The 21,429-nt window shown below is 38.4% G+C and overlaps 1 protein-coding gene across 3 annotated transcripts in view; it reads right to left on the bottom strand.

Moving 5' to 3' along the window:
* The window catches only part of MTHFD1L (methylenetetrahydrofolate dehydrogenase (NADP+ dependent) 1 like), a 229,645-nt gene that overhangs the window by 70,722 nt on the left and 137,494 nt on the right, over positions 1-21,429 (bottom strand). For all 3 annotated transcript variants that reach the window (XM_067542406.1, XM_067542408.1, XM_067542407.1), the window contains 5 exons: positions 20,764-20,903; positions 16,737-16,778; positions 14,025-14,125; positions 13,146-13,323; positions 865-972 (listed from right to left, as the gene is read on the bottom strand). In XM_067542406.1, coding sequence (XP_067398507.1) covers positions 865-972; positions 13,146-13,323; positions 14,025-14,125; positions 16,737-16,778; positions 20,764-20,903 — 569 coding nt within the window. The remainder of the gene's footprint in view (positions 1-864; positions 973-13,145; positions 13,324-14,024; positions 14,126-16,736; positions 16,779-20,763; positions 20,904-21,429) is intronic.

Genomic DNA, 21,429 nt, shown 5'->3' with positions numbered 1-21,429 from the left:
ACACTGCCCTTGAACTCAGACTTTTGGAAACAGCTTTTTCTCCTTTTAGGGCTATCTATTGCAACTGTGTTTGTGACAACAGTGAAGAAAACATATTTTTGTTTTCCAACTTTAGATAAATGAAGGGTTACATATTCAAAGGGATTTCCATGGGAGTTACATGCCTAAATATCTTTAAAAATCTTAGGCTCCTAAGTTACTTAGGAGCCTAACTCCTAGAATGGACTTTCTGAAAATGGGACTTATGTGCCTTTGAAAATTTTACCTGAGGTCACTAAACTTGTTATATTTAAAGACTGCAAGTTGGACTTGAACCAGAGTCCCCACAAGGCAAAACAGAAAGACGTTACATACTAGTAACTGTAAAAGCCTATTTCCCATATAAAATTTCCAGTCCATTGCTTTTTAAAGAAACGAGTACCATGTCTGACAAGATTATTTTGGTAAATATGAATGAAAATATTCCCCAGTACTCTATATCATCCATAGTGTCTGCGAACTGACAGCAAGGGTCTAACAAAAATCAATCAGCAGAGACACTATGAAGTCCAAATTCATAAAGGCAAGTACAGCTGATGCAGTGACCTCTCCAAATGCTGTCAACTAACTGTCATTTGTCCCAAAAATCTCCTAGTGACATTGATCTTTATTTCCTCCCCTTTAACATTAGAAACACTAAAAATGGTCATGCTGAAAACAAGACTCCTAGAAAACAAAACACATAGGCAAGCCCTAAAATGGTCCATTTTGATGTGATAACATTTTACAACCACTTTGTACTCCATTTGCACAAATATAAGGTGCAAGGTTGTGGAGAATCAAGTACAGTGCATTCCTGATTGTGTACTTTGATGGCACTTTTACCTGTTGGCTGTAACGACTGATTTGAGATTGCGCTGCAGGAGACAATTCTATGTCCTCAGCTCCATAAATCTTCTGAGCAATGATCCTTATTTTTTCAATAATAGGAAGCTGTAGAAACAAAGATGATCACAAAAATATTAACAGATGTTGCTGAGTGGCTAAGATACTTTCTGCTGAGGGTTTGTCCAAGTCTCTCAGTCACATTCAGTCCAGAGTTAGGCAGGTTTCCTCTGGTGGGTGAAGGGCCTTTATAATGGAAAAAGTGTTACATAGGAGGATTACAGATTGGTGAAAAATGGTTTTCAATGCTTCTTGATTTGGGGGCAATGGAAGCCATAGGTGGTTCGTGCAGCCCAAAAACCAGGCAATAATAGCAAGGCACAGATCACAGCCAGAATGGCTGGGGGGATGCACCGATTTCCCTTCCCTCTGGCAGAAATCCCCAAAACAGTGGGAATGGCAACATCATCTGCCTTTCCTCAGAAGGAATCTGGAGTGCAAGTGATTCTCATCCACAAAATAGTATAAATTTACTTTCATTTGCAGGCCTACAAGAAAAGAGGAAATTCTTGGCTTAGTTTTATGAAGCAAGAGTTGACATAGGACATGAGCCAAAAAACTCTAGTGGGTAACAGTGATCACTACCAGGTTTGTCGAGGGGAGGTGGGGAAAGGAGGCCATTTGCACCAGGGCCTCCAATATGTCTGCATAAAAATGAAATGGGAGAGGGTAAGGCCCCAGCAAACAATGTACTGGGGCCCCAAATTTCTCTCGACAGACCTGAACACTACACAATTGTGTTTGATATCATGATTACCAAAAATTGCAGTTAAAGCGACAGGGTACTGAGTGGTAGTGTGAATGCTTGCTTGTCAGGAGTAAAAGGAACTTTATAGTAGGGTACCATATAGTGCTCAATATTGCATTAACCAAAGTTCTTCCTGATTCTCTCCTTTCCTTGCGCTCTCCCCCCATCTCCTTTTTTTAATTATTTTTAATTGTAGCACCTATGTTATAAAGTACTTTGAAGATCCTTGGAGGAAAGGTGTTAGAGAAGTACAAAGCACTCTAGAGTTCTATTTTAAAATCACATTTAACTTGATAAGTGTCCAATTTTAAAAGTTTTACCACAGGGAGTCCAGGCCTCTTTTTAAAAATAAATACATTAGGTGGTGAAAACAAAACTTCAAAAAAAAAAAAAAAATGTAAAGTAAGACCTGATAACCTTTCATTTGCCTTCAGCTTTTAAAGCAGAAATATTTATTTTGAGTCTCGGAGTCAAGAAATTGGTTCATGAATACTAGCACACAGAGCATGTGTGCACCAGCTTCTGTTTAGAAGAGTTTCACAGTGTATCTTTAAAGATATACTTATTACACAGAGATGTGTGTCAAGTGCTTGTGTCAGCCTGACTTTTTGTTGCTCCTATTACTTCTGATTTTATGATTTATTTTTGAAAGATAAAATTCCAAAGCAGACTGACTACAAATTAATGAGATCTCCAGTACGAGAGGCATAGCAAGAAGAAAAAACTGGCTTGCCACCATTAGGATAAACGAAATCACAATACAATAAGGCTTCTGAAGTCTTGTCCCAAACACTTGCCCCCACCAAAGTCTGGTAAAATGGGGTCTAATGAAAACCATGCCACTGGATATATTTTGAACATGGTGACTACATGGCTACTGCAGTTTAATTGCATGGGATTATGTCACATTCTTGACTTCAGGCTTTCTAACAGATTCCAACAAGTGCAATAAAATCTAATGAAGGTTGGAGATAATACATTGTAAATATCTCAGATTCAATTCCTGGCAACAATAAACTGAGTGGAATACTTCAGCTGGCATAGATAGCCATCATGAGACTAAACCTCTCCCATGACCATTATTATGATACTTTCATGTCAGCTGCAGTTGTAAATACAGAGGAAAAAATGCAAAACATCTCTGTTAACTGTCTTTTGGGTGCTTTCTGGATAAAGCCAAGTACTAAAAGCCACAGCACAAGAAAACATTCCACTGTCTACTGTCAATAAGCTGACTGTCAGAGAACAGAAAGTCTCCTGTTGCCTCTTTGTCTGGTTTTTAACTTTTTTTTTTTTTTATTAAAGCAGCAGAATGTGTTAAAGTCACAATAAAGAGCTCAAAGGCAGAGCTGTTTATTTAGAGTCAAACTGTATTTGCTTCACAATATTTCAGACCATTTTCCAAGAAACTGACTACTCCAAGACTATTACTGTACTTATTCTTCCAGTGACCATATTTATATATTCCAAACAAAAGTCCATTCCTGCCAGGTGCTGGCTGCCACCAACTCTGATCTCTTTAATCAGGGCAGAGAGTGTCCTGCTGTTCCACAAGTTGCTCAAAAATTTGCAGGACTGAGTCCAAACCTATCAGTAATTCAATGGGAATTAACAGCAGTCAGCATATTGCAGTATAAGAGTTGTAGGAGGTAAACCAGTATATTGCTTTACAAGAACGTAGAATACTCCTCAAGCTCCTACTTAAACTACATTCGGACGATGATAATGACACGATTTTTGAAAGTTTGGCAGGCCTTATATAACCTTATATAAGAGTATGTATGAGTGCAAATGGGAAGTTTTACACAAACAATTTTCAAAGATGGAAGAGGCTGTTACAAGGCACGTACATGCCAATGGGGAGGGTAGTGGCTGCGGCCTTGCATATATGCCTGAGCCTATTTTCAGAATTGCGTGGCACTTAGTCAGGCCAAACTGAACGTGCACAAGCTAAGTATTGTCTTGGCAGGAGCAAGTCAGGAGCTCTCTAATCAGCTCTGTTTGCTCTCTCTCACATTTGAGCCCTGAGTTTGAGGGGCAGAGAAAGGAAAATATTGCACTGTGTGCAGGATTCCCGTTTATCTGAAACTAACCTTTTTAAAAGGTATTATATTTTCTTACAGTCCTTAGCTATTCCTATTTAATACCAGTTGAGAGTTCTGAATTAAAAGTTTCCCCCCATGACTCAGACTTCATGTAATGCACCTAAGCAATTTAATGTAATTTCACGACCTGTCTTCTAGATAGAAGTCACAAGGCACAGTACATGATGCATACACTCAATTCAATTAAAACAACAAAAACCAGTATTTATCAAGATCAAGGCTCTAGTAATTGAAGTCAGTTTTTACTTATTTACCACAGCAGTGAGCAGGATGTCTACATAACATTTACGAACAATTCATGATTCTTCCTGATTTGCCTTTTAAAGAAGGCTTCGTGTCACTACTTTTCAAAAAATGTATTAAATGCTTTGCTACTAAAATCCAATAAACTTATTAGGGTCACTGAGTAACATCTCCAACCACCTGACCACTCATAGAAACAAGGACAGTCTAAACAATTTTTTTTTAAAACAACAAAGGCTTTATGCTATGAATTTTACTAGAATTAAGTAAAACTCATCAAACAAAAACATTAAAGTTGCTTTTTTCTCTTTCATACTTATATGATTCCACAAAATCCAATGAGAGAGAAATTTCTAAGTGGACAGGACTAGTCAGAAGAATTTGTATGGATACAAATCCCAAGTTGCAAGAACACAAATATTCTAGTAGTGTTGTACTAGTGGCTCCCAAATTAGAGAAAGGATGTTGAGTGTGCATTGTTAAGAGAATTCTAAGAGGCAAACAGCATCTTAAACAGCAATAATGTGCAATAATATTCAGGCCTGGTCTACACTTACCTGGAAATTTGGTGGCAGTCGAGTAACTACGCCACTTGAGGAGGTGGTTTTACTAAGTCGACTTTCTGATCGATTGAGCGGGTCTTCTCTGACCGCTCAAGCGATCCAGAAAGATTGATCCGATGGCGGCAACTTTGCTGCCGTCTGTGTAGACATACCCTCAGTGATGCCATGGCAATTCAAAAAGAATTGAGAGCACGCAGCATATTGCAGTATAAGAGCCAATAATTGTAATGATGTTAACAACGTTAATGGGGCTAGATCGGGGTTCTCAAACTTTTTTTTTTCCCCAGGACCCCCTTTGAAAATATTTCAGGCTGTGATGACCTCCCCCTGCATGTCATGACACCCTTACTTCTGCACTGCTGCTGGGGGTGGCACTGCCTTCAGAGCACCCAGCCAGCACCCGCTGCTTTCCGGCCACCCAGTTCTGAAGGGCTCTGACTGTCAGCTATGCACAGGGGTGACAGTCACAGCCATGGCATGCGCAGAGGCTGACAGCTTGCGACCAGCCCCCAAAATAACCTTGCCACCCCTTCAGGGGTCCTGACCCCAAGTTTGAGAATCCCTGGGCTAGATCCTATAACTGATGGACACAGAGATCCACATTTGCAGATCCAGTTGCAGGATTTGGCCTATACTTTGCACTTTCCTGATTCCCAATTTAGCAAAGTATACTTAACTTTAAGTGAATGGGACTTAAGCACATGTGGAATCAGGGCCACGATAAAATTTTCAGAAGTGCCTAAATAACATAGGCTTCTAAGTCCCATTTTCAAAAGGGAATTAGGCAAAATTTTAAAAGATATTCAGGTGCCTAAAGATGAAAATAGGTGCCTAGTAGGATTTCCAAAAGCACCTAGGTGTCTTACTCTCATTGAAGTTAATAAGAATCTCACTAGGCACCTATCTGAATCTTTAGGTGCTTAAAGAGCTTTACAAATTTGACCATTAGGAACCTAAAAGTCTCAATCATAGCCAATGAGAATTATACCTCTCAGTCACTTAAAGGGAAGGGGGAGGGAGGGCTTAAAAACAATGTGACCCATACTATCTTATGTTGGATGACCTCAACATATCTCACAAATAGCTTCACAATGCTCCTGCTAGCTAGGTCAATATTGTACTAACTCCATTTTACAAACAGTTAAAAATGAAAAATTAAAAAAAACCCACCCCCCTCTCACTTTCTATGAGGTTCTGGACGTTTTTACATAAACTGCATACATTTAAGCAGCTGATAAGCAAGATATTTTCAGCAACAACCATGTAATAATTTAGGTAGTTTTGGTGTGTGTTTAAATGCAGTATAAATTAAAGTTATTGGTGAACTCACGTCAGATGAAACATTTCTGCTCCTTGTGCAAAATATAGCATGAAATAGTCAATGTACATTTGTATTGAACATGACATGAAGCACAGCAAGGTCACATTTCATGCATACTTGCTGGTGCCATTCTGGGGAACAATATATCCCCACAGCTTTGCAAGAAAGCATATATATTATTGGAAAGTCACATATTTAGAGACACCACCTGAAGTACATGCTTCAGCCCACATGAATGCAGAATGTGGAAACAAGTTCATTCACACTGTCAGTCATCAACACCATGAACAAGATTAATGCCTTAACCCCAAGAGTTGGATATAATCCCCATTCTGCAGCACTTAATACAACAGTTCAGTAAAATGCAATAAGTACTACAGTGACAGGAGTCACCAAAATGTTAACTTCATTATTTTAATATAAAATAATTACACTGAGGAATCCACATGAATAAAACTACACATGCAAGATACAGTTAATAATATATAACATCATAATATATTCAAACATAACATTTGAAGAAGAGCTCTGTGTAAGCTTGAAAACTTGTCTCTTTCACCAACAGAAGTTGGTTCAATAAAAGATATTACCTCACCCTCCTTCTCTCTAATATCCTGGGACCAACATGACTACAACAACATTGCAAACTATATATGCAAAAAAAAATTAGATTATTATTATTATTAATAATAAAGATTACCTCTAAATTAGATTCCAGACTATTCTGACTCCTCAGTTCTTAGTCCAACTTTAATTATGACTTTACACCTGTCCCAGACAAGAAGAGAGTCATAACGTCTGTTGGGAGATGTAAGTAATGGTAATAAAATATCTAGGGGCAAAATTCACCTATTTCCTGATATAATCTTTAAGGGTGAGATTTTCAGATGCTCTCAAAATAGGCCTAACTCTGCTCCCATTGAACTCAATGGTAAAATTTCCCTGGACTTCAACGTGGGCAGAGTTAGACCAATGCTGAAGCGCTGTTGAAAACCCCATCCGTAAAGATCTGACTTCACATCACTCTCTCTCTCTCTCCATAGAGTTCCCTGCTAAACTGTGGGTGATTATTAGTAAGATAGAGGACATTTTATTGGGATATGATGATGCTAAATTGCTGTTGTCTAAAACCAGATGGAGATCTGACCTGAAAGATTCATAAAAGGGCATGTTGTCTGATGCTGAAGCTTTGGAATTTCAATTTTTTAAATGTAATGGATTTGCTTAAACTACTTTATAAATGATATGCCAATATGCATATTCATGACAACTAATTCCCGTGCTGGATAAATTTTCCAGGAAATTTTAAAAAGATTTTGGCAAGTTTCTAAACTGTACTATGGTTCTGGTTTTGTTTGTTTGTTTCCTGCACTGTCTTGACAGTGTTATCAAGGTGTTGTCATCAATGTTTAATTGTGAAAATATCAACAACAGAAAAATGAAATAATGTATTACTTTGTGACTAGCAAAATCTGAACTAAAAGTACATTGAAAATGGAAATACTTGTTCAGAGGGCCAAAAATTATAATACATCATTACATTAACAGCATTTTAAACTTCAGTACATAAAACTGCTAACACTTTCATGGAGTGGATTTTGATAATATCCATTCAAGTTATTACATGTCTGAGCAGAGTTGCCTTCAAGTTTCACACTTCACATGAGTCATCCTTCCTTTATCAGGCCAAGTTATAAGAATCTCTGTGTGATTCAAAGAAACCTAGATCTCATTCCCTTTGCTAGTGAGCTAGGCTGAAAAATTTTCCCCAATACCTACTAGCTCAAGGATTAAGCCTATTATAGCTAGGGTGAAAACATGTCCCCTCCATTCCACCACCAAGCCACTCCAGAGGCATGATTTCTGTAATGTAAAGGAATAGCACAGCTTAATACTATTTATTGCATAATGTACTTAATTCTAACATTGTCAACACACTTTCTATTTAAAAATGTAATTTACAATGGCTCATTTAAAATAGACTCACATCCCGGCCTTACTCACTGACTCCTCTTACACTCCCCTGACTTTGCTTTCTCACAATAGTAGATCATGGGCTTTATTTTCCTGAGTTGGTTTCAGTGTGTTTTTCCTCCACTCTTTCTATCTTTACATACATTTTCTCCCAATTTCTCTTCTTCCTTCTTCTTCTTCTCACCAAAATCCCTCTCTTTCACACCTTTCAATAAAGTACTTGTATAATTTCATCAGTCTTTCGCCAACCTATGTGCTTGCCCCATCACTCCCATCCTCTCACATGCAATGCCTGGAAATTCTACCAGACATCAGTGAACCGGAGATTAAACCTACAACCCAAAGACCAGTGGGGGAAGGGCGAGGGGAGGAAGGGAAGAGCGGAGAGTGCATTTCAGGGCAATTCCCACCTGAGAACCCAATTCCCTACCTTACCTGATAGGAAAGGTAAAGATGGCGAGATTCCTACAGGGTGTTGACCCAGCTCAGAACTCCCACTTTTTTTATCAGACATTAGCTAATAGATTTGAAGCCCCTTCAACCATCTCTGCCATCTGGTAGAAGGAGCATTCTCTCATTCGCCCCCACCCCTTTGTCCAATCCCAGAGACTGCTGCATGAGTAGGTGTGGTCTGTTACTTTATTCATTCCCTTGCTTAGTTTTTAAATCCTCCTTCTCAGTGTCTTTTTCAAACAGCAGCAGAGTCAAATCCAACATGGTTCTAAATAGCTGGAGTGAAAACTGACAAGACTCTAGTCAATCTTCACTCTGGTGAAGCTTGGCAAAGCTATGAGCAGCAGCAAAGCACCGGAGTTATTTGAATTAGGTTTAAGAAAACAGCCCTACATTGATTCCTCTTACATCATGTTTGAAAGGCTCTTTTCACAATTATAAGGGATAGAAATTTAAGGTTATTTTTCCTTTATTTTATAAGAAAGCTTATATTTTTCAGAAACTGATGGTGCTCACCCATGGAAGCTTTCTAAATACCTGTGTTGTATACGTCCAAGCTGCCGTGCCATCATTTCTTCTTTAAAAGTTTTATAATTTATGTACTTAAACATTTTTCTTAGTCCAATTGTCTATTGGTAATATGTTGGATGGTTTATTATTGTTCTGTGGTGAGAACAAGCCCCTGGATTTGTTATTTTGTTACATGGCTTGCATTTTAAACAATTCTTTAAATAGCCTAGAGCATGGAATTGATGCTTTTTAATGTATACATACACCGAAAAGATAATAAATAATAATCTCTCAACTAAATGAAACCCTCTTTACACATATTTCTTGCTTCTCATCAGGAACACTGCCAAGCGAAAACACATAATAATAGTATGGCTGAAGGTGCTATGCCATGCTAAAGTAATAGCTGACTGCATATTTAAGTTTTTATTTCTTTGAGTTTTTCTTCTACACTTTAATAAAGATGTTTTTTATTTCATCTGTATATTCTGGTTCCAGAAGTTCTGTGGTTGAGCAGATGAATCCCAATCCCATAGCATGCCATTTCTCTGTTGGCATAGGATAGATTTTTTATTTTTAATTTGTGGAAAAACTCATATCTAGTTAAGTTAAACAGTTCATGAAACAACACCTAAGCCTTTGGCCTTGGAGATTTATTTTCATCTACCCAACATTCAAACCCCAGCTGTGCCTAAAAATTTCTTCATGCAAAGAATGGGAAAAATATTTAATAAAAACAAATATAAAACTGCGGTGCTGTCAAGAGCCTACCCAGAAAAAGTGAGTTTCCCATGCGCAATTTCTGATATTACAAACCCTTTATGAATGCCCCTCCCTACACTTTTAATATGACAGGACTTCTGGGACAACTTGTTTTAGGCTGTTTCTTGACCTGGACACAAGATATGTTGATGTTCACATCTCTCTCTTGCACTCTTGGAATCAATATGCAGCTATTCTTCACACCACTATCCAAATTTGCTTGAAATTATTCTGCTCTCATAGTACTAATTTACTTGTTCATACCAGCTCTTGAAAAGTACTTGTTAATCTAGTGCTAGCTGCCAACTAAACCTAATGTTTAACAAAACAACAATGGGGGAGGGAAATCAAATTTAATGTAGCTTGTTTTGTAACTTGGTGGAGTCTGAAAAGAAAGTTATTTAACATGTGCACATTACTATATTTAGACTAAGATACACCAGAGTAACTATGATCTTCAATTCCTACCCACTATTTGACTGCATGTGACATTATATCACACCAAGGCATCTTGAAAATATTTCTCTCTCACATACTATGCAGATTCAAAACATCTGAAAACAGAATTTTCTTAGAAGACAAAGTTGGAAACATGATGTGAAGCAACACAAAGTTAGACCAGCCACTTGGAAAAATCCAGAGGAATAAAGTTCAGCTGATTTGTACTATTCCCCTAATTAGAAACACAAAAGCAGTGTACTACAACCTTTTGTTTTACTACATAAGCGGGAAAGAGGAAAAAAAGATCTAAGAATCAGATTCAAAGTGTTTTTCACCCTACTCTGAGCAACACTTGGAACACAACGTTAAGATATTGAACAAATCTATTCTGAAGCTTTTAAATTCTCCCACAGTAACCTGGCTTGTTGGGAGTGGTTATGACTTCATGCATATCTGAAAGTAATCCTGGTGCTCCAGTTTTTCAGACTAGTGGAAATCAATGAACACCAGTGGACTATATGAAGGAAGAGTGAACTTAAAGAAGTAAGAGATAAATAAAAGGGTTTCTGCAATATTCTCACTCCTCCTCTACCACCCTACTCCCTTGGCAACCCCATCAGCGATCCGTCAGAGTTCAAGGATGATTGTCTTCCATAAAATGATAGCAAGTTATTGCTGGTTGATCTTCAGGTGGCTGAGACAGCTCCAGGACCCACAGATCTTGTCACAAGTGGGGCAGACATTACCCAATGGATTGCTGAGTTGGGCTGTGGCACATTCTTTCCTCTTTTCCCGCTTCGTTTCCTGTTGTCTTCATTGGAACCTGAAATACTGGAATCCTTGCCACAATCTCCTTTTATATTTTGGTTGGTCAAGGGTTTTGTATGAGTTTATGTCAATACTGCACTTCTTCATGTTGGCTTTAAGGGTGTCTTTGAAATGCTTTTCTTGCCTGTCCCTTGTCCATTGGTCTTTATCAAAAAAACTCCAATAAAAATAAAACAAGAACACAGAGGACTCAAAATGCTCACTGAATTTGCCAGTCTCTGGAAAGAACTGGAACCAGAATGAAGACTCAACTATTCTCTCAACCCTATCCCTTTAGGACAAGGTTGAGGCAGAAAGACAATGAAAATTTCCCTATATCATCTTGCCTGTCTAGTTCCTGTATATCTAACTCTCTTGATTTTTATACCACATTCATCTTCTTGGGACCCTGTCACCATGAAGTACATATTCTTTTGCTGAGCAGAAGAATTCAGTACCCAGGATTGTCAGGCTAAAATTACCCACTATGTCCTATGTTCACATGCCCTTTTTTCATTTCACTTCATTTCAAAGAGACTATAAAGCTGCTGATTGGCTCAATTACAGGTGCTTGCCCTCTCCGTGATCTCTGTAGACAAGTGGAAGAGAGGAGAAAAGGGGAGAAGTGGAGATGGAGAGGAAAGTAGCAACATGGGTGTGCCAAGAGAAGGAGGAAATAGAGGGGGAGTGATAAGGGCATTGGGGTGAGGAAAACAGAAAAACAATAGAGGCAGAGACTGAGGAGAAATGAGTCAGAAAAAAGTTAGCCCCCTGCCACTCCTCCATCAGAAATAGATGAGAATTGAAGCACTATGGCTTCTTCAAGAAATACGGATAGAACTGGGCAAAATATTTTGGCAAATAGTAAATTTGCTGAAAACCACATTTTTCAGGGCACTGAAACAATTCACAAATTTGGATCAATTCACCGAATGCTTTTATCTGGGGAAAAAAAACAGTTTTGGGTTGGTTTTTTTTTTTGAAATGTCAAAACAAAACATTTTCTAAAATTAATTACAAACATAGCATTTCAAATGAACCTTTAATTTAGAAAATGTCATTTCAGACAGATATTCAAACATTCCATTCCCCATTTTTTTCCCCAGTTTTTTGTTTCACTGAGGAAAACAGAGAAAAAAAATCACTTTTGGTTCAAAATGAACCCCCCACCCAACTACACACACTAGCCACTGAACCAAAGAAATCAATTATTCACTCAACTCTATATATGAACAGGCTAAATCATAACAGGTAGGGCTGGTAGCAACACTCAGAGTTAAGACTGCCTGACACTTTCCATGATCAGACCTCATTTTCAGTTACTTGTAACTGCTAAATCTCAACCATTCTGGATGAATTTCCATGCTGGGTATCTGCCTCAGGCGGAAATTTTAGGAAAGTTTCAGCAAAAACAATTCTGCCATTTACAAGAATTAAATTAGAGAAAATAAATTGGTTTTGCTTCTGTTAAAAAGTCTTACAACCATTTTCTTGATAAGCTTTACCACCTTCATCTATTGAAACAGGGATTGAAACTTGGCAATGTTGGAGGGTTGGGGTATCACCAAGGAGTTAGACAGTCGCATTTTGCTGTTCCTGTGAAAATCCACCCAGACTTGGCCAAGTTGTAAGCTTCTGAAAACCATTATTTGCACAAGCTCAGCAGAGACTAGTTATGAAAATTCTTGGCAACATAATTCTCCAAACATTCTGCCTGCACTGAGCATGTTCCATCCTGGAGCTGTACAGGCCTAGCGGGACTTTCCCCACAATCGCTCCTCCTGACAACCTGGGCTGTAACCCTGGGCACTTTGCAGACAAGTAAACTGAAGCACAGTGAGTGAGAGAGCAAGCCAATGGCAGAGATGTGAATACAGCCTAAGTCTTGAGAAACTATTCTTTCCCTAGAAAAGGAAAGGATTACTTTATGGAGTCAGAGGTGGATGCATTTCAAACAACAGGATGACATTAAGAAAACAAAATTTCAGCTGGATGCCACGAAAAGCCTCCAGGGAATGGTCAAGGCCTTATCTCAGGAGATATTTAAAGCTAAGCAGGACAAAGCACTAGTAAGTATGCTGTCGTGCAGTGAGCAATCCTGTACTGTCAGAAGTACTCACCAGATGATCTTCAGTAATAGGTCTTTTTTTATCTGCAACTTCTGTGGTTTCATTAAGCTAAGCAAGCACCTTCTTATATCTGATGTGTAAAAGGTGAACTAAATAGATTTGTTGCAACATCCTCCTTGTTCTGCATCTGAAATTATTGCAACTTTCTTTAAAAAATCATCTTACCTCCAAGTTATACAAATATTTGAAGCTGTTTTCCTGACTGGCAGCTTTTCTCACAGCCTGAGCCAATTCCACAGCTCCTCTACCGCCAGCTGACCAGTGATTGCAGGGCACTGCATCAAATGCTCCAGATTGTTTTGCAATGTCACAGACTAAATCAACTTCAGCCTGGGAGTCAGTTCTGCCAACCAAACAGTTCAATGTCATTATTTTGTTTATTTATTCTTGTACAGCCTTATTTGTTAAGCAATGTTCTGTAGTTATAGTTCTAAAACAAGTTAGTTATGGAAATCATACTATTATTAAATATTTATACAAACCCCACGTCTTAAGTACATTGAAGTAGGAATGTTTCATTTAAATAAGTATTACAAATCACATGCAATACTATTCAATAGTTATATGGTTTGATAACCTCTAAAAGACACAGAAGGGTTTTTAAAATCTTTATACCCTTTTACTCATTTACGAATTTTTTAAAAATCAAATATCCTTTCTACAAGTCAAACAAACTTTTCTCCCTTTCCTTTAAAAGCGTCACTCTTCATGCCATGATTGCTGGATTTAAAAAACAAACGTAAAAGGGAAGGTGAGCACTCTAAATGAAATGTTGAAAGTTTAGTTACAGTTTTCTAAATTTAAAAATATTTTGGACTGAACAAGCATATTTAATTAGGTCAAAACACCAGTAGAAATCTTCATATACCATTTAAAAGAATTATAAAGTTAATATTGATTCCGCTTCCTGGATTTTCACCCAGCTGAGTGGTAATATATTTAATATACTATATTAGATGAGGAAAGAAGCGACTACATATAATGCAAAGACAATGAGCTTGATCTCTGGATCTACTTGCATGAGTGAAGGATGGGTTGACTTACTTGAAGACATTTAGAGCAACTACAACAGGAACGCCAAAGAGTTGAGCAATCTGAATTTGCTTCTGTAGATTACAGCAGCCATCAGCTACCAGCTGGAGATTCTGCATAATTAAACAAAAAAACAAAACAGAAATGGCAAGATATGTCACATTTTTTCTAGTCAAAGACATTTCCAGAAATTACAACAAACATGTTTAGTTATAATTATTTTGATATGTATGGGTAACCTTTATAATAGGCTTCAGACAAAATACTTTATATATCCTATTCATTTTGATTTCAGTAGCAGCAGCTGCATTTACATAACTCATTAGGATCCAGATATCTTATTTTTGAGCATGCTGTCAGATTGCTCCCTTCTTGGACACAAGCAAGACAGAACTGCTGCCAATTGGCTGCCAATCAATAAACAAGATGCCAGAAAACATCTGTGGGCTGGTTGACACTGGCATTATGGGGGCTGTTGCCAGTTTCCCCCACTCTAATCCATGGCTCCATCTAAAGGAGTTACATGGTAATGCAATTCATTAAGACATTCATGCTAAAGCTTTCCATCACAAGATTGGTGCTCTCTCACCTGGTTCTTCCTAGAATCCTTTTTCATCACATACCCAGGTCCAGGGATGACAAGTGGAAGGAGGAGATGGAATAGCCTTTCCATTCTCCTTCCAGACTCAAATGCAGGGAGATTTCACTCAAATAAAAATCTTTTGCATGATGCCACTTAATTTGTGAGATAACACGAATGTGGACATTCTAGTCATCTATTAAATGACCAGATACCAAAAGCTTCCCAGAGAGGATGTCTGATAGTAATGCTAGCTGAACTGAGGGCTCCATCCAACTCCCATTGAAATGGAAAATTGTATTGACTTCAGTGGGAGGTGGTTCAGGCCCATAATGGTGTATTTCATAAACTTCTCAAATTTGGGACACTTAAAATACAAGACAAGCCCACTCACACAGACAACATATCCTCTCTCGCTCTCTCTCTCTCACACACACGGATGCACGGGTAAGTAAACATAAAAGCACACATTCCAGGTGATTTACTACTGTTGAGTGTCTCAGGTTGTTCCATCCAGTTCCCTACTTAGAGGCTTTAGGCTTTGCCAAGGCTGTATACTGATTTCCCATAGCAAAGTACGTTACAAGAGGAATTTGCCCATCATGTCATGTAAGAACTGATATAAAAATTATTTTTTCTTCATTAAATCCTTCATTCCTGAATCCACTGTAAGCACATCACTTTGAGAGTTACTATATGAGAGCTAGGTATTATTATTATATGCCAAACTGTAATAGCTTATAGAAGTAAAGAGGTGGGAAGATTTCTATATCAGAACACATACTAAACCTAATAATAATCAGATTGCAAAACTGTAGTAAAAAAAGTAAACAACAGCTAAAGCCACAAGTAATAGGATATACAAAGGCTTCATCCACAAAGATGAAATATAGCCCATGTATTTATTCTTTAAACATACATAGCATATGACTGAACTGTGCCATCTTGCTGTCTAATGCCATGCGCAAAGAACAAATTAATATGAAGCCTTAGAGTCAATGCATTATCCTAACACCTGAGACTGGTTTATTTTGAATGTATTATAGAACCTCTTCCCGTTTCGTTTCCTAGGCCCATTTGTTTACGGATTTCTTGTGTAAGCTGAGGCTTGGAAATAGTGGTCTTCTGTCCTTAGAATGAATATATATATAGATTGTTCCATTCTTGGTACACTCAGTTTATGTTTATAGTTATATAAATACCATACTATTACTTTCTGCAGGTTTTCATATATACTTTAATTTTACTTACAAATATCAAGGGAAGGATGGACAGAAAAAAGGAAAGAAATGCCAACATTTCAGCCCCTCAGTTGTAAAGGGCGTTAGGCTAGGATATTAACCTCTCCTCTCCATAGGTAAATAAAATACCTGTGAAAAAAGATAACTGAACACACAATGAATAATCAGGTTCCTTCATATGGTAATGCACAAGCAGATCCCTTAATGGGCATCATGGTTAGTCCATGAATTCAGATAATATACCAAGAACAATTTTCATCTTCTGAAACTTGGAAAGTTAAGGAAGTTTCCACATTTTTACTATTGTTACCATTTTTGTCTGATAATCTGATTTAAAATGTAATTGTTTTGATGTAAATAGAAAAGTTCAATTTTTAACCTGACATCTTTTGAACAGGGGGAAAAAAAAGGGGGCAGGGGGTGGCATTTCAGACTGGATCTCTCTCATAGGAGTACCGAAGTGAAATAAGAGTTCCATTGTAGGCAGCTCACCACACCAGGACTATAGTGGTGGGTGCTCTAGAAATATCTGAGAGAGAGTTACTCAACTGAAGTAACAAGGTCAAAGATATGTAACACTAGGAAATGGCTTCTTACATCTGGACACTACCATGGCTATCTTACTGTGGTACTGCACCCAATCCACACAACCCAGTAAAGAGATTTTCTTCCCTTTGTGGGTATTTTCATATTTATTTTTAAATTGTATCATAAAACCTCAATCAAGAAGCACTTGTTGAATCTACTGTAGGCATCTCTGTATTTGGGAAACTCGCCACTCTCCTCTTCCTTTATCATTTGCAAACAACTGGCAACTATGTTTTGTATCTTTTCAAATCAAAACTTTTTTTTTTTTTTTTTTTTTACAAGGACAGGATTAAGATTAACAGTAATTGCTCTTACTTCTTCTGTGTATTCTTTCTTAAGAGGAGCACCAGCAGTTACCTGAAATTGTAAGCAAGTAAAATTAATCATCATTTAACAGTGTTAGGCAACTACCTTTCTGGCCAAGAGCACAGCTTCTTAAAAACTTCTGTATTGCAAAACATCACCCACATTGCCAATAGTAAACAATAAGACCACCATCTTCTTTTCCAGTAATGAAAGTTCAGTACAATCACAGACCATAGCCTTAGAGAAAGTTACAGTATCATTTCCCCCAGATACAAAGGAAAGAGTTTATCTATTATAACAGCAGTGATTCAGTGTCAGAGTCTTCTTCAAATAAGCAGTTATGGTCAGAAAATTACTATGAAAAAATGGCAACTGTTTACTCAATAAATCGGTTCTTTGTGAGCATTTTAAATCCTATCTGCTGATTTTGCTGACATAAATGAGTTTTTACAACTTTATATGAGCTTTTTACAACGTTTGTACTGTAAGGCCAATATAGCTACTGAGACAGATATGGCAATTTCCTGTAATATCCTTGGGAGATCTTCTTGAATTAAGTATTTTTGGGATCCATCGTATTGCATTGTTTATGTATTATTGAGGGCCGGGATTGTATGTAACCTTTTTGAAGGGGAGATGTGAGACCTAGGGGTTCAAAGGACTATACCGAACAATGTGCCAGACAAGAATGGACTTTTGGAACAAAATATGTGAAGTTTTTTTTTTCCAGGAAAGTATCTAGAAGGAGGTGAATGGTAATTCCTCACCTCCTCCTAGATGCAAAAATCCAGCCTTTTGAAGCTACACCCTGAGGAGTAAGCAATTGTCTACTGAGCACTATTATATGAGGCCAAGATCAAAGGGTCAAGCTGAATAAAGGAAAGACTGAACTATTCCTGGGGGTTCTGGTTCTGAATCTGAGACAATTATGAACTTGTAACCCTGTGGAAAACACAGCTATGGGTTTTGAAGGACTGACACCGACCAGAGCATGAGGTTTTACCGGGGGGTGATCTTGGTAAGCTTTTTAGCATGTGTTTTATTGTTTTTAATATGTTTTCTCTGGAATGCTTTCACCTTAAGAATAAATGGGCTTGCTTACAAAGTGTTGTGTGGTAACTTATAACGCGGTCAATTACACTGGTCATAACCTTCAGAGAGAAAACAAAGTGCAGATGCTGGCCAGTGTAGGCAGGGAACTGTGCAACCTGGAAAAACCCTGGGTAAGAGGGAGAGACACATAGGTCTCTGCCCAGGAGGTGCAACTCCTGAGGTGCTGGGTGCCTAAAGTGGATGCCCCTGCAAGACCATGGGGGGAAATACAGGTGCAATTGCACTGAACTGTGATAGCTACAGAAGAGCGAGCTGGATTTGCTTCTGGCTTGGGCATCTACAGAATTTTAACTAGGTTCTGATTGTAGTATCTTATTTTTATTGGGGGTGATGTGGGAGATGGCAAGAATACTGCTTTGCTTTCAAATTCCAGGCTGAATTCGTAGGACATATAAAAGGAACAAAATGGATATGGAGAAAGTGAGATGGAAACATAGAAGAATGTTGTGCCATTTTAGAGTTATTTACAGTGTATAATTACAGTTTAAAAGCTGGTTCCCTCACCAAATTTGAGATATTTACATTAGGATTACATCATAAAAATATGAGCGTGAAAAAAAAATTGAAATAGAAATCCATATATTAAAATACACACTCCTTAGAAACTCAGAATAGTACTTCAGACAAAGAGTAGGTAAGTGATTATTTTTGGTCATAACTCACTTGTGAAGGTAAAAACACCTTTGCAGTGTCCTACAGTAAAATCCATCTACCAACAGTATCAGGACACAATTAAAGTCTTATTTGTAGTGAAATTCTTGCAGTGGGTTTCCAGGAAACAAATCAATGTCAAGAATATATATAGTTCTTCAAATATAAAACTGTGGCTTCTGTATACATTTTAGGAGAAAGTTTAGGAAAAAGTCATGCAATTGCCTCAAGGTGCACCCCATGATGAGGAGAGCATGAAAATTAAAATAATCAAAGAGTGAAATCCTCACACCGACTGCAGTCACTTTACACTGGGCAAAAGTGCTGGAGTAGCTTAAAGAGGCTCCCCTGCATCTGTTGAGGGAGGATTCTCCCAGTGCTGGAACTGTGGATGCCTGCCATAATGCTGCCTTCTAAGGACCCCAGGAAAGTTCTGGTGTAAAGGGCATGTCGAGGGCATGGCTGCAGTGCTGAACACACAGGCAGCCCAGGGACTCTACTATTACTTACACAGCTCGCAGGGGCTGTCTAAATTACACCAGGGAGTGCTACCCAACCATCAAAGAAAAAATTGATACTGTTTACAGGAATTAGAAACACTGCCTTTCCTCCAGCCACATGATTGGCGTATATATTTCGGTATAAAGTTACTAAATAGTTGATTGCAGGTGATACAGATATTGTTATCTTTCATATACAGTTTATGTATATTGCTCTCCAGCTGCACAAAAATGGAACTCTGTATTAACTAGCTGACCCAAGGCACGGCAACCCATCACAGAGGACATAAGCAGTTGACAGCAGGAATGGACATTACACCCTTATGCTGCTGGAATAGTGCCTTGCGGGCAGCTGCCAATTACAGGAACCCCAAGTCTGCTCTATACGACTCCTTGGGACCGGGCTGGCAGCACAAGTATCAAAGGGTCACAAAGACTTGGTTTATATAGCCACTTTTGTAGCCAACCTTCCAGACCCAGGATGTGGCTCATTCTGTCCTTGTAAAGTATATTGTGCGGGGAAACCTGTAACATACATTTTTGAAAGACAAGGGCTAGATAAAATAAATATATGGCTAGAAAGGGTGGGTTTAAATTCTCTTTTTGCTAAACAATGAACATTTTCACCACCACGTACCATCCATGAAATTTATGGAGGAACAACACATCAAAAGACAAAATGCTGGGCGAGAATGACAGAAAGATAACACTGTGACCACAATATTTTGGGTATTTAATCTTAGAAAGTTTGGCACCAAAAGGTCTGAATGAGGAAAAACTCAGCACTTATTCTCTCTCAGATTAGATATAAGGAAGGCTCTGTGCATTCCAGAAGTCTGTGGTTGTGGAAACAGCTCTGGAATTTGCCCCCAATATGAGGCTCCACAAAAAGCTGTTTCCTTGGCAGTATCAGATGCTTTCAGAATGCTGGGCACAGAACTGAAGCATGTTGCTAGGGCTTTCAGTGTCTTTGCCTGTTTAGTAGAGTACCAGTCCTTCCTGATTCTGCCTAATTGAATGGGGAGTTCCTCTCTGAATAGCAATCTATCTGCAAGACCCTGCCTGGGCCCAAGCTGAGAGAGTAAAGGTCACTGTGATATAGTGGGGATGGGTAAACTCCACACATTCACTCATATAAGGTGGCTCGGAGAAGAATAGGAGTTGTCCCTGTGGGAGATGGAAGTTCCCTGCACCTCAGTGACAAAAGCCTCAGGCCTTCTAGACACAAGACAGGAGTCTCAAAACTCCCTGATGCCACTAGAACACTGCAATCTGAATTCCTCTCTCCCTCTCAGGTGACATGCTCTCTGGATCATAACAACCACTAACATATAAGTATTAACTCACTGAGATTTACAAATCACTATTTTAAGAGACATGGGAGAGAATGTATATAAATAATTTTTAAAGGATTTAAAAAAAAATAAACAAACTTCACTCTCTTTTCTAAGAAGTAGTACTTAAGAATGTAAGAACAGCCATACTGGATCAGACTAATGGTCCATCTAGACCAGTAGCCTGTCTTCCGACAGTGGCCAATGCCAAGTGCTTCAGAGGGAATGAACTTCATAGCTATCTAATCCTTACTCATTTCGTTTGAGTCCTACAATCTCCTAGGGCAATTCAAGAATGGACATCTGTGTGATGAGGGAGTTTAGGAAGAAGAAGCTTTTCCAAGCCATTTTTAAAATTCAGAATGTTATACATACTTCAAATGTTAATGACAATTTTTAAGGTTTATCATTTGTTCCAAAAAAGGTGCAGTCACTTACATTTGGCCCTCCTCCATGCATTTTCAAAGCCCTCACTGTAGCAACAAGCACAACCACGCTTGGAACTAAGCCAGATGCTCTGCATTTGATGTTGAAGAATTTCTCCATCCCAATGTCAGCACCAAAACCAGCTTCAGTTACTGTTAAGCATAAAGAACTCAGTTAAAGGCAGGGGACGCTTCACTTTGTTCTAGCATGCCTCATACTTTTAAAAATGCAGCTGCATTTGTTTTGCCAAATCTCCAGATAGAATTCTATTTACATGACAGATTTTGATTATCAGCCATTTACTGCTCACAGTAAGTTCTCTTTTCCCTGATTAATACAATGTGTCACCCAAGAGGGCTGCATAAAAAAATAACAGACCTTTTAGTAGCATCCAGTCCTCTGTTACAACTATTTTAGTGTAGTTAATTACATTTTTAAAATACTTAAAAAAACCTCCAAACAAACAACAAGGTTACTTACCAGTAACTGATGCTCTTCGAGATGTGTCACTCATGTCCATTCCACTATAGGTGTGTGCAAGCCTCTGTGCACGGCTACCAGAACTTTTTTTCCCTTGGCAGATCCCGTAGGGCCAGCTCTGGTGCCCCCTGGAGTCCCGCGCACCTTTCACTTGCTGGTAGTGCTACTGAATAAAGTTTTCCCAAACAAGTCTGGCTT

The sequence above is a fragment of the Emydura macquarii genome, unplaced genomic scaffold, assembly GCF_026122565.2.
Source record: "Emydura macquarii macquarii isolate MOO-44397 ecotype Brisbane River unplaced genomic scaffold, CSIRO-AGI_Emac_v2 contig_705, whole genome shotgun sequence".
Taxonomy (NCBI): domain Eukaryota; kingdom Metazoa; phylum Chordata; order Testudines; family Chelidae; genus Emydura; species Emydura macquarii.
Note: the sequence above shows the minus strand (reverse complement) of the source record. Positions and strands in the feature narration are given on the sequence as shown.